General features: G+C 35.0%; 1 protein-coding gene across 2 annotated transcripts in view; it reads right to left on the reverse strand.

Moving 5' to 3' along the window:
• Positions 1-4709: 4709 nt before the first annotated feature.
• Positions 4710-13183, reverse strand: part of ACADL (acyl-CoA dehydrogenase long chain) — a 42322-nt gene continuing 33848 nt past the window's right edge. The window contains exons 10-11 of one of the 2 annotated variants that reach the window (XM_027588208.2): positions 10981-11067; positions 4710-5914 (exon numbers count right to left, since the gene is read on the reverse strand). In XM_027588208.2, the coding sequence (XP_027444009.1) occupies positions 5821-5914; positions 10981-11067 (181 nt within the window). In that variant the 3' untranslated portion in view covers positions 4710-5820. Of the gene's footprint in view, positions 5915-10980; positions 11068-11870; positions 11929-13183 lie in introns of those variants that run through there. The other variant, XM_027588209.2, reaches the window with a different exon arrangement.

Raw genomic sequence — 13183 nt, forward strand, 5'->3', positions numbered from 1 at the left:
GCAAAAAAATGCACCTTGACATAAATCTCATACCTTAGAAAAATTACTAAATGGAACATAGATCTAAATGAACAATACATTGTTTTTTGTCTGTTTGTTTATGTAGGCTCCACGCCCAGCGTGGAGCCCAATGTAGGGCTAGAACTCATGACCTGGAGATCAAGACCTGAGCTGAGATCAAGAGTTGGACCCTTAACCAACTGAGCCACCCAGGTGCCCCTAAATGAAAAGCGTAAAGTACAAAATTCTTAGAAGAAAACAGGAAAAAAACCTTTATGACTTGAGTTTGAGCAAAAAGTTCTTAGATATGATACCAAATTCATGATCCATAGAAGAAAAAATTTATCAATTTGAATTCATCAAAATTAAAAACTTTAGCTCTATGAAACCCATTTCAGAACTAGCTACAGACAAAGAGTAAATATTTACAAATCACGTATCTGACAAAGGACTTGTATCTATCGGGGAAGAGCCAGAGCCTGACCACCTTGCATATTGCCACATAGACCACATAGGCAAGGCTTGAATAGTGGCGGAATCTTGATAGAATGCCTTGTGATCCTCCCGGAACATGAGACCATGGCAGACGTGAGAGGTGCGGCTACAAGGCCATTTCTCACTGGCTTCCCTATCTACCCAGGAGGCTGTCATGAGACAGTGCTCATAGTTTCAGGGTTCTGAAACTTTATGGGGTATGAGGCTTTTCTGCCTCACAAGCATTAAGGCACACATACAGCTGTAAAAGTGATGAGCAGCACCATGGAATGGAATCCTCAGCAAGAGTGTCCCATCATTCCTGCTACAGTCATCTGGCCTCTTTTGTTTCAGTGCCATCCCACACAAAGACCACAGAGAGCTGGTACCTTTAAGCTACTCATCTTTTCACTCTATGTAAACAGTAAACTGAGTCAAAAAAGGGCTCATTGTTTCCTTACTGGCTGAATCTGTCAGCAGGGTTTTGCCTTGTGCTTGACAGTATCAGAATATATAAAGAGCTCTTAAAGCGTGACATTAACAAGCAACCTGACTAAAAAATGGGCAAAAGATCTGATTAGAAAATTCACCAAAGAAGATATGTGGAAGGAAAATAAGCACATGAAAAGCTGTTCAATATCATTAGGCATTAGGGAAATGCAAATTAAAACCACAATGCAATACCACTACATACACATTAGAATGACTAAAATAAAAAATACAGTGCTAGAGAAGATGCAGAGCAATTGGAACTCTTACATTGCTGGTGGAAAGCCAAATGGTTCTGGTATTCTGGAAAAACAGCTTGGCATTTCCTAGAAAGTTCAACATTTACCTTTATGACCTAACAATTCTCTCCAACTCATTTCCTGGGTATTTAATCTCAGCAACCAAATGGCCTTACGCAGGTGAATGAATGAACAAACTGCAGTATATCCATACAGTGACATACTATTTAGCACTAAAACAAGGAACACCCTATTCACACAACATGAATAAATCTTAAATTCATTTTACTAAGAGAAATGAAGCCATTCTCGAGGAGTTACATATTCCTCCATTTATATGACAGTCTCGAAACGACAAAACTAGAGTAACAGAACAGATCAGGGGTAGAGGTAAAGAGGGTGTGACTATAAAGGGCACAAGGTATTTTTGGGGGGTAATGGAACTGTTCTGTATCCTGATTGTGGTGGGGGTTGCATGAATCTATTTACATGCTAAATTCAGAGAACCAAAAAAGGCAATTTTACTGTATGTATGTATATCAAAAACAGGCAAATTTGCTTATGTTAATTAAAAAAATAGAATTTAAAAAGAAAGAAAAAAGAGAGAAGGGAGAACAGTTATAAAATAAGAGATTTAAGAGAAAAAAATGCAATTTGTGGACCTTATTTGGATCCTGATTTGAACAAACCAACTACAAGAGGCATTCTTTTTTTTTTTAAAGATTTTATTTATTTATCTGACAGAGAGAGACACAGCGAGAGAAGGAACACAAGCAGGGGAGTGGGGGAGGGAGAAGCAGGCCCCCCCGCTAAGTAGGGAGCCCAATGCGGGGCTCCATCCCAGGACCCTGGGATCATGACCTGAGCCGAAGGCAGACATCCAACGACTGAGCCACCCACGCGCCCCTACAAGAGGCATTCTTGATACAACCAAGAAAACTTTAATGTTCATTTGGAAGTGTAAGTTAAATTTATTTTTAAAATATGATGATGGCCTTGTGGTTATGTAAAAAAGACTTCATCAATTAGATATGTATTCTGAGATATACATGTATGAGTGAAATAGGAACAAGTCTGGGATTTGCTTTAAAATAATTGAGAAAAACAAGTGGAGGAGATACATTGGCAAACGTGGAAGCTAGTGGTTCATTATATGATCTTTACTATTTTTGAGAATGTTTGAAGTTTTCTGTAATTTTTCTTAAAAACGGGAAATGAGATTTCAAAAACAGAGTAGAACTTCCTTTCCACATTTACTATAAAGCAGTAGACATGATAGGCCTACTGTTGGTTTCCATTTCAATGTCAAATCTTTCCAATGACTCCAAATAAATAAATGCTGCGTGTGCCAAAAATAATACTGACCTATGGAAAAAAAACAGTCTCCTAGAAATCTTACACCTTGAGCAATAAACTCCTAAAATTACTAGATTAGTAAAGATTTGCAGTTAGATTTTAAAATAGCATATCGAAACAGCTTCTTTTATATATTACCATTTTCAATGACACCATCAAAGAAATAAAGGGTGAAAATTTTACAGCAATAATTATGATTCTAAAAACCTCAGCTAAAAAACAAAATTACTCAGGCTTTTTGATGCTCATTAATTATTTACACAGTGTGGCTCTCTTGCTGGGTTGGTCCAGTCTGTTCTTTTGAGAATTATTATTATTTATCGTTTCTTGAGCACTCAGCACATGATGACAAATGCCCTCCCTGGGGGATAACAATCAAAACCACACAAGCAAAACACAAAGATCAGCTATTTAAGAAATGAAAACTAAATCAAAGGTTAAGAAACACATTTTGAACTCCCCTTTTTCTTGCTTTCAGCTTTAAGCCCATGATATAACACATGCATCTTTTAGGGGCCCAAAAGAAAAGTGAAGTTGCCAAGACAAAAAAAAAACAACAAAAAACTGGTTTAGGAGCTAGAAAAATCCTAGACATTATTCCAAGAAGATATCCTGTCTTAGAAATCCTTTGACTCTCTGAGATATATAAATTACCAAAACCTATTCCTAGCTCTAGTGGACTGTAATAACTTTGTGTGTGTATGATTTAGGTCTTCCTAGCCGACTTTCTGTTCCCATTCTTTTGATAATACCACTCTTGCTTCAGGAACTGCCTCTCCCCATCTGTGTATTCCTGATGAGACTGTCAATCATAATGCACCTTTCCCCTACCTTATAATGACATCGTGCTGAAGGCTGTAGGCCCAGAGAAGCCCAAGGTCATTTTTACAGAGTGTGCAATGAAATTTCTCTACAGGGTCCATTAGACCCATTTGCAAAAAAAAATAAATAAATAACATAGTTGGTTATAGTTTAAGTGCTGGCAGTCCTAAGCCCTGGAATCAAGCCTCTGGGACCCTAGTTCCTATAGTTGTTTTAGATTGTTTGAACTACTCCACAATCCTTTTATCGTTATTTACTTTGGGCGGGGGAGGGGCAGAGACAGACTCTTAAGCAGGCTCCACGCCCAGCGTGGATGAAGGGCTCGGTCTCACGACCCTGAGATCATGACCTGAGCCAAAATCAAGAGTTGGGCACTTAACTAAGCTACCCAACTGCCTCTCCACAATCCTTTTAAGCTATTGTGTTCACAATAGTACGAATTAGGTTTCTTTTGTCATTTGCACCTGAAAGAATCCTGAGACATTAAAAGAACTTGCCCAAGATCCAACAGCTCCTAAAAGGTAGAGTATTTATTCAAATTTAGGTCTGTCCGTCTCCACATAGTAGGCTTTTCCTACTATGCCAGTGTACTTTTTATGTGCATGTTCCTAAAATCTAGTTTCTGTAAGATTGAGAAAGGAAGGAAAAGGGTCTGAGAGGCAGCGGGTCAGTCTGTCTAATCCTATATTGGTTTCCGGTAATGGGGGGAAAACTACAAATACCGTAATCTAATAAAAATTTATTTTAACCGATTTTGCACGGTATTTAATACCTATGAACAAGAATTCCGGGGGCGCAATCATACAAACTTCTACCCAAGAGGTGTGGAATTCTAGGAAAGAATGGTATCAAAGTATTTTCTCTTCCCTCTGCTCTACCCAGTTGTAATGGTTGCAATAAAAAACAATACCAACAACACCAAATAAAATGTTTTAAGTTTTCGAAGTTTATCAAGAAGACCTCTATTTGTTTCCATTAAAATGTCTTTATTCACTGTTTCACAGGTATATGCAAAAAAAAAAAAAAGGTACTGAAATGATTCTAGCAGATTACAAATTCAATTAATGGCTTTTTTTTTTTTTTTTGCCCAACCAACTGAGCCACCCAGGCACCCAATGGCTTCTTTTTTGATAATAATTACTTTTCAGTGTCAAATCAAATGTTTCCTCACTTTCCTATCTTATTTATTTACTTTTAATTAATTAATTAATTTTTTAAGAAATTTTATTTATTTGACAGAGAGATACACAGCGAGAGAGGGAACACAAGCAGGGGGAATGGGAGAGGGAGAAGCAGGCTTCCTATGAAGCAGGGAGCCCGATGCGGGGCTCCATCCCAGGACCCTGGGATCATGACGCTTAACGAATGAGCTACCCAGGTGCCCCATTTATTTACTTTTTAAAAAGATTTTATTTTTAAGTAATCTCCACACCCAACATGGGGCTTACACTCACAACCCCCAAATCAAGGGCTGCATGCTCTACTGATTGAGCCAGCCGGCCAGGTGCCCCTCACTTTTCTATTTTAAATGATTTCTGTTATTATTACACTTATCATGATTTGAAATTTTGTTTATTTACTTCTTACTTTATCTGTTGCAATTTATTTGTTTATTCACTTCTTAGCAGGGATCTTGCATTTCATTTGCCATCATATTTTTAAGTTAGGCTTATAGAAGACACAAAGTATTTGTTAGTTTTTAAAAGTACACTGCTCCAAAATAAAAGTCTCTGTTTTGATACCTATAAGGTATACCAATATATTGAAACTAAAGGATGATAAATTATTCTGTGTTCTCCTATAAATGGAACTGGGATAAAATCTGTTGAAAGCCCAGGTGTTGGTAGATGAGAGAAGCGACCACATTCTCTAGTTGGGTGGGGTTGGGCAAATGCTCAGCTTGAGTTTAGTGGTTCCAGGAATCCAGTGGTTCCTGCTTCCACTTCATTCATCAGCATTTCAGAGACTCTGCATAAGCTTTTGTTTGAGGAAATGATTCCACGGCCTAAAAAGAGAGGTTTAGGAGAGGGTGGTAGAAAGCATTTACATTGTATATTCTTCCCTTTCAAAGTCAATGTGCTGTAACTATTATTAATGTTACTGTAAATAGTAATAGTAACAAAACTATTGCTGCCTCAATTTGAAAGCAATTATGCTTTTTTAGAATTTTAGGGAGAACCAAACACCAAGGTTTCTAGAATCAGAAAATGTTTGCCTTTTAGCTATGTAAAAAATTAAAAGTTAAACCTCGTACTGGAGAATTTTAGAATCTTTGAATTCAAAGTTTCTCCTACCACTGTATTAATTTCATATTTGATTTCTCTTTAAGAGAGCATATAAAAACATGTTTAGCATTTCCTCCCTTGCCAGGTTGCATTTTATCTTGAGTAGATTTAAAACCAGATTAGTTGTAACAGGATTCCAGGATGTGGGCAGATGTCTATTTGTCATGGACGATATCTCTTGCAATCAGCTCCTTCATTATTTCGTTGGTACCACCATAGATTGGCTGAACTCGGGCATCCACATAAGCTCTAAATAAATCAGAAGATGACTGAATGAGTAAATAAAAGATATTGGAAATTACAAATTTTGACTTACCAGGTAATTATTAGTTACTTTATTTAATGAATCCGAACAATAAAAGTTCTTTATAAATTCCTTTTTTTCCATTATGGCATTCATCCCAGATTTGTATAATTATAAAATTCTATTAAGATACTGGTCATCTTTATAGCTTTGTTTTAGTTTGCTTGATGAGACTGCAATTTCAAAATAACATTTATTAGTATGTTTTATTGATTTAATTTTGTAAAATTTAGCACATACAGCATTCTAAAAAAGGCTGTTTCAGGTTTAGAATGGACAAAATGTCTTAATTTCTTGTTATCGTTAATGTTCCCTTAAAAAAGTTATAATCTACTGGTTTTACAGGAAACAAAAGAGAAAAGAAAGTACCTATTTTCTAACATCCCTTTAGAGTCCCACTACCAATGCTGCCATCAGGAGTATAAATTGATGCTTTAGAAAATATTACTTCCCACAAAGTTAACAAGTAACTTATTTTTTGAAAATGGTTAATAGTCACTCCAGTAATGTATGACATTAAAATACTGAGTGCCTAAGTCTACTGCCACAAAAAAAGAAAAAATGTTACGAGGAATTCACTGTTGGTAGCAATGATAGCAACCAGGAAACTGTATAGTTGTTTTTACCTTTTCTCATCTCATTTTATCCTCCCACTTTATCCTCTCATTTTATCCTCTCATTTTCTCATCTCATTTTATCCTCTCATATCCTTTATCCTTTACACCAGCATCAGGGAGGATAAATATTACTATTGTTTTGCAGGTAAAGGAACTGAGTGCAGAGCAGTTATACATGCACTAATTAATGGTTGCTATTTATTGGTCACATAACAGATAATTAATTGGCAGGCTGGAATGAGAAGGTAGGTATCTTGCCACTTTGGCAAGTATCTTTTTTATTCTATCACAATATTTTCATTGGTATAGGCATGCAGGACTAGTTATGAGCTTTGGACTTTCCTAGTAGACGAATTCAAAGGCATTTTTTTTTTCAAGCATAGAATGTTTTTTGTTTTTATTTATTTACATTTATATTTATTTATTTTTAAAATTTTCTTTATTTGAGAGAGAGCAAGACAGCAAGAGCATGGTGGGGGGCAGAGGGAGTGGGAGAAGGAGGCTCTCCACTGAGCAGGGAGCCCAAGGCGGGGCCCGATCTCAGGGTTCCAGAATCATGACCCGAGCCCAAGGCAGCCAATTAACCGACTGAGCCACCCAGGCGCCCCTGTTTTTTGTTTTTAATTTGTTTTGTTTTTAATCTGAGACAAATTAAATGTGCCGGCTCTCTAGAAAAATGACCAGTTCTGGGACTACATATTCATCATGGTACCTTGCAAACAGTGAGCACTCAGTAAATATTTATGGATTTAGTGTATTACAAAGGAATTTTAGAGTTTCAATACCTACTTTTTGATGAAACTTGAAATATGAAGACATTTGCATTTTCAAATATATTTCTTCTTTTGAACAGATTACACTGTTGCCCACAAAATCCAGCACTTGCACATAGAGAACTTACCTAGCATTTCAGCCTACTTCAGCAATGCTTTTAGAAATTTTTGGACTGGGCTTTTTTTTTTTCCCACATTAAATAAGTTCCAATGGAGTAGGTAATGACAGAGATCAGTAGACCTTTTATAGGTTACTAATTAAATTAAGTCATCAACTAAAATTAACAGAGAAAGGCAGCAGAAGGAATGTTTAACCACACAGTGACAAAGCTCTGTATCTCAGGCTGTTCCTCCTAGCAGGGCAGAGGAGTCTTGAAATGGCAAAGCTCAGTAAGCCTCACTTCTCAAAGTCCCCAAGCTTAATGAGTAAGACTGAAACATATTCATATGCTTAAGACCAGTTATTTAAAAACAAATAAAAAACAAATAAAAAGCGACAAAACAAAAAAGCAAAACAAATAAAAAACCCCAACAAATCCAAAACACACACACACACACACACACACACACACAAATAAAACAGCTTAATCCGAGGATATAAGAAACACAATCAGAATGATTTTTTTCTCTCAAAATCTGTGCACTGCAACCGCATACTGCCTAATGTGTCTAATCAGCCTTTTGATATTATCTACTATTCTCTCTTCCTAACTTATGAAAAGTTCTTTCCCCATGTCTTTGGGAAGAAAAATAGCAGTCTAGTTTAAAAGTTCGTACAATCTTTGAACTAACGAACCAGCCAAGAAGGGGATTATTATTCCTGAAAGGAAATATAAGTCTCTCAAATTGAAACCAGGCATTTCAAGTAAGCCATCAAGCTACAATATTTGCTTGCTACTGACCTGAAGGAATGGCCTCTAAGAAAACAGAGAGCAAGACTTACTCTACACTCTGATCTTGGGCTATGTGGATGGTAACTCTTCACCTCATACACCTTTCTTGGAACCTGAACTACACTAGACAAACACTGAGCCAATACATGTCTACATTTCCAACAGCAGTTGTAATGGCACAGTCAAGTAGAAGAATATAGATTTTACTTTCTTACATTGTGAATATTGTGAATAAGATGGATTAATATTGTGAATAAAACATGAAAATGCACAGAAAAAAAATTCCAGTGATGATTTAATTTGTGCTAGCATAACTCAATGTTTACTTCTGATTTCATGACTACACAAAGATAAAAAAAAATCTGCTTTTGATTAAGGCTCATTTGAAGTAGTTCTGAAAGGATATATGCCAAAATCCAAGTCCAGGGATTGACCAAAAAATAAAAAAAATAAAAAAATAAAATAAAATGAGTATATATATGAGTGTGTGTGTATATATATAATTTAGTTACTTCATGTCTACATTCCCAAAGAAGGGAAAAGCCCTAGTTGCTGCTGAGTTTTTATAAAAGGTTATAAATTATACACACCCTGTGATTAAAGCTTTCTGAACTGCCCCAATGGCTACAGAAAATTAGTAGATTAAATCTATACTGGAGCTTCCGTTCTTAATGTAACTTAACTAAAATGTTTAATTTTCCTCATTGAAGACCATAAGTATATCAAATGTTTTCAATTATGTTTGCCAAAATGATAAATTTGAAAGTCAATTTGAATACTAGTTTGATAATTTTCCCTTTCAGATAGTCTGTATTTAGATTAAAATTAGAATAGAAAAAGTTTTTAGAAGCCCATAGCATTCACATTATCAAATTCAAAACTCATCTGGACTTCTCTCCATATAGTAAAACTTCCTTGAGAAAGTTTTATAAACTGAAAATATTGCTAAATAAGAGGAAAATTTGCTAGAGCACAATGAATAATCAAATATTTAAGACATGAAAACTTTGATCCTTTTCATATTTGTTTTTTTCTGAAGTGCCATTTTTTTTTTTACTTTTAAAAAGTGATATTTTAGGGGCACCTGGGTGGCTCAGTCAGTTGAGTGTCTCACTCTTGGTTTTGGCTCAGGTCATGATCTCATGGTTGTGAGATCAAGCCCAGTGTCTAGCTCATACTGAATTGAGATTGTCTCTCTCTCTCTGCCCCTCCTCTGGCTCATGTGTGTGTGTGTATGTGTGTGCGCACATGCACGTGTGCATTCTATCTAAAATAAATAAATAAAATCTTTAAAAAAGTAAAATAAAAAGTGATATTTTAGAAGACATATAAATGACCAACAGGTATATGAAAAAATGCTCATTGTCACCAAAATCAGGGAAATGCAAATCAAAACCATAGTAAGATATCACCTCACATCTGTGAGGATGGCTATTAAAAAAAAAAAAAAAGGAAAACAGGTGTTGAGAAGAATGTGGAGAAATTGCAACCCCTGCACACTGTTGGAGGGAATACAAAATGGGGCAGCTGCTATGGAAAACAGTATGGAGGCTCCTCAAAAAATTAAATAGAACTACCATATGATTTTAAAATCCCATTTCTAGGTACTGATTGTAAAGAATTGAACAGGACCTCCAAGCAATATTAGCATTCACATGTTCATTGCAGTATTATTCACAATAGCCAAGATGTGGAAACAACCTAAATGTCCATGCACAGATGAATGGATAAAGAAAATGGAATGGAATACTGTTCAGCCTTAAAACAGAGGGAAATTCTACAATATGTGACAACTTGGATGGACTTGAACATTCTGTTAAGTGAAATAAGCCAGTCACAGAAAGACAAATACTCTGTGATTCCACCTATATGAGGTATCTAAAATAGCCAAATTCATAGAATCAGAGAAGAATGATGGTTGCCAGGAACAAGGGAAGAGGAAAATGGGGAGTTATTAATCAACGGGCATAAAGTTTCAGTTGAGCAAGATGAATAGGTTTAATTATAGGTCTGCAGTAGAATGTTGTACCTCAGTTAACAATACAGTATGGAACACTTAAAAATTTGTGAAGAGGGTAGATCTGATGTTAAATGGTCTTACCACAGTAAAATAAAATAATTAATAGTCAATGCAAATTAAAGGAAGACTAATAACCTATTTTTTATCCACTACGTTAGCATAAGGTTTAAAAAGCAGGAACATTCATAGTTTAGGAAGGTAAGTTAGCCTCAAACTTTTTTCATTTGAATATGAGTTGCGACTAACTAGAGAAAATAATCTGGCAATGTATTAAAATTTAAAATATGCATACTTTTGAACCAGCAGTACTACTTTTGGAACTCTGTCCTGTCATAATCAAAAACACATGTATCTAAGACAAATGTTTAAAGGTGTTTTGTTGAAGCATTTATTCTCATAGTAAAAGAGTCGAAATAACCTGTGTGACTATGGTTAACCAATAAAATACAGCATCATTCGACCATAAAGAAAGTGATATTAATCCTTCTGTATAATGATTCAAATAAAGCCAAACTTTATTATGTTGGTCTCTTCACTTTAAAAATGATAAAATCCTAGTAGCGAGCTGATAACATGAAGCTGTTTCATCCGCTTGAACACACTCTGTAGTCAGATGACAAATACAAAGATTTTGCTTCTCTTTTTCCTCTACACTCAATGTACAAAGTACAGTAAAGAAATTTTCCTTTTTCTTCACATCATACTCACTTTGCAATTGGGTACTCCCACATGTATCCCCAACCTCCATGGAGCTGGACACAGTCATAAGCTACACGGTTTTGTAAGTCAGATGCCCTAGATGACCAAAATAAAAAGCAAAAAAGGAACATTTGAAATGGATTTTCACGAGGTGCTTTACAATCAGGAAACAAATTATTTCTGACTGCTTAAAGACATACATTATCAAACAATTACAATTAGACATATTAGCTAACCAGAGAAGACTGACATAAATTATATATGAAATAAATCTCTTGACAGTTTTCACATAATGAATACTTTCCTCATCAATTAGTTCTGGCTGGGTTTTTGGTAAGGCTAGAAATAAAATGTGGAAAGCATAGACTATTAGGTTTTGGTTACTTTAGGCCTGAAAAGGACAAAGTAAAAACCTGAATTTGGTCTAATTTATTTAGATTCTTTGTATGATCTAAGTAACTATATAGTTATACAACCATCTATTTCCTTTTGCCTTGTAATATGTCTTTTTCTCCAAAGGTATCACTTCTACCTGAAGGCTGCAATTCTGAATTTCAGTAACTGTGAAAAAACTTTTTTAGGGATTTTCAGAAATAAACTGAAAGTAAAAGTAAAAACCTAAGAGGGAAGACTACTATTAAGGTACGCACCATTATTTAGGAAACTTGTTAAAGATTATTTGGGCATTATTATTCCCAAAGTATCTGAAATACTTGAGAAATATTCTTGATCTTATCACAGTAATTTTAACTATCATTAAAATTCATAAGATAACTCGTAGAGATTTTATTCAACTTAACATAAAAATATAAGCTCAAAATGCTTTTCAACATATTTTTCTTATTTTTTAACTTTTAAAGTAAAGTAATGTCTGCCCACAACGTGGGGCTTGAACTCACAACCCTGAGATGAAACGTTGCATGCTCTACTGACTGAGCCGGCCAGGTGCCCCTCAACCTATTTTTCAACAGTGGGAAACAAAGCAAAAGTAAGCATAACCACATTTTCTTCTGTAAAATAATTTTTAACTTAAGTCATAGGACAGGTGAGGATGTTCCTAATACAACAGTAACAATATAATGATTAACAGATAAGGCTCAGGGGGCAACAATATTTGGAATTCTATACATTTTTGTATTTGGCAAGTATTTTAGTGAAATATTTACTGGGCTATAACTAGCTGCTTCCTCTGCTTCAATGTGAAGTAACAGTATGTCTTTAAACTTAGTGTTTTCAAAGAACAATAAGGTCAATAGCTATCTAAATATCTCTTTTTCTAAAAATGTTTAAAAAATTTTTATACTTTTTTCAATAAGTCAAAGAACTTGCTATAAATGTAAATGTAAAATGTATCCCTCAAAGTACAAGTTCCTAGTAATGCCACATCAATTTCAACCTGGCAGTTTTATTATTTTGGAATCATTACATAAAGAAGTATCCTGCATATTTCCCCATTCTATTTCTGATTGAACTGAACACAAGTTAATGAATAATGACAGGAATTTTTTCTAGGTTATTTTTGGGCTAATGAGATGTGAGAATGTTCGTTTTTAAAACAGAGGAAACCAAACCCATTTCCAGAATCTGATTTAAACTATGTTCTTGCATCTTAAAATACACAAAAACCTTATAGGAGTCTCTTTTCAATTAATTCATCTTTAATACCATTGCTACTCATCTTTAATCCCAATGAAAAGTCTTTCCAAGGCTAATAGGACATTTTCCCTTTCACTCAATCAAGCATGTGTCACTTTTGATGGGACAATCAATTTTTCAGACGTTTTTCTTAGATCTGGACAACATTTTAAATAGAAAAATGCAGTCCAATCTACTCATTTTACAGATATCAAAATATTGGCCCTGAGAGAATTAAATTTAATTATAGTTATTCGATGAAAGACTTGGGATTCAATCTCAGGATTCTAAGTCTTACTGTTCTTGTTTGGTCTCATTACAGTGCTACTCATCAGATAATTTGAAATTAAACTAGTACTTGAATGAACTAACCAGTCACCCTACTTCAGTATCTTAATATCTTATTTTCAATAGCAAGCTAAAAGTTAAATCCACTTGAGTAATTTTTAGCACATTATAAATAGGCTTCATGGGACCTTCCAGCATTTTTTTTTTTTTAAGTTGATCCTTACTGTAGTTTTTATTTTCACAGCCTTCTTCCTTTAAGACCCTCACGGCTGAGTGTAAGGTTGGAAGA

Source organism: Zalophus californianus, chromosome 3 (genome assembly GCF_009762305.2).
Source record: "Zalophus californianus isolate mZalCal1 chromosome 3, mZalCal1.pri.v2, whole genome shotgun sequence".
NCBI lineage: Eukaryota > Metazoa > Chordata > Mammalia > Carnivora > Otariidae > Zalophus > Zalophus californianus.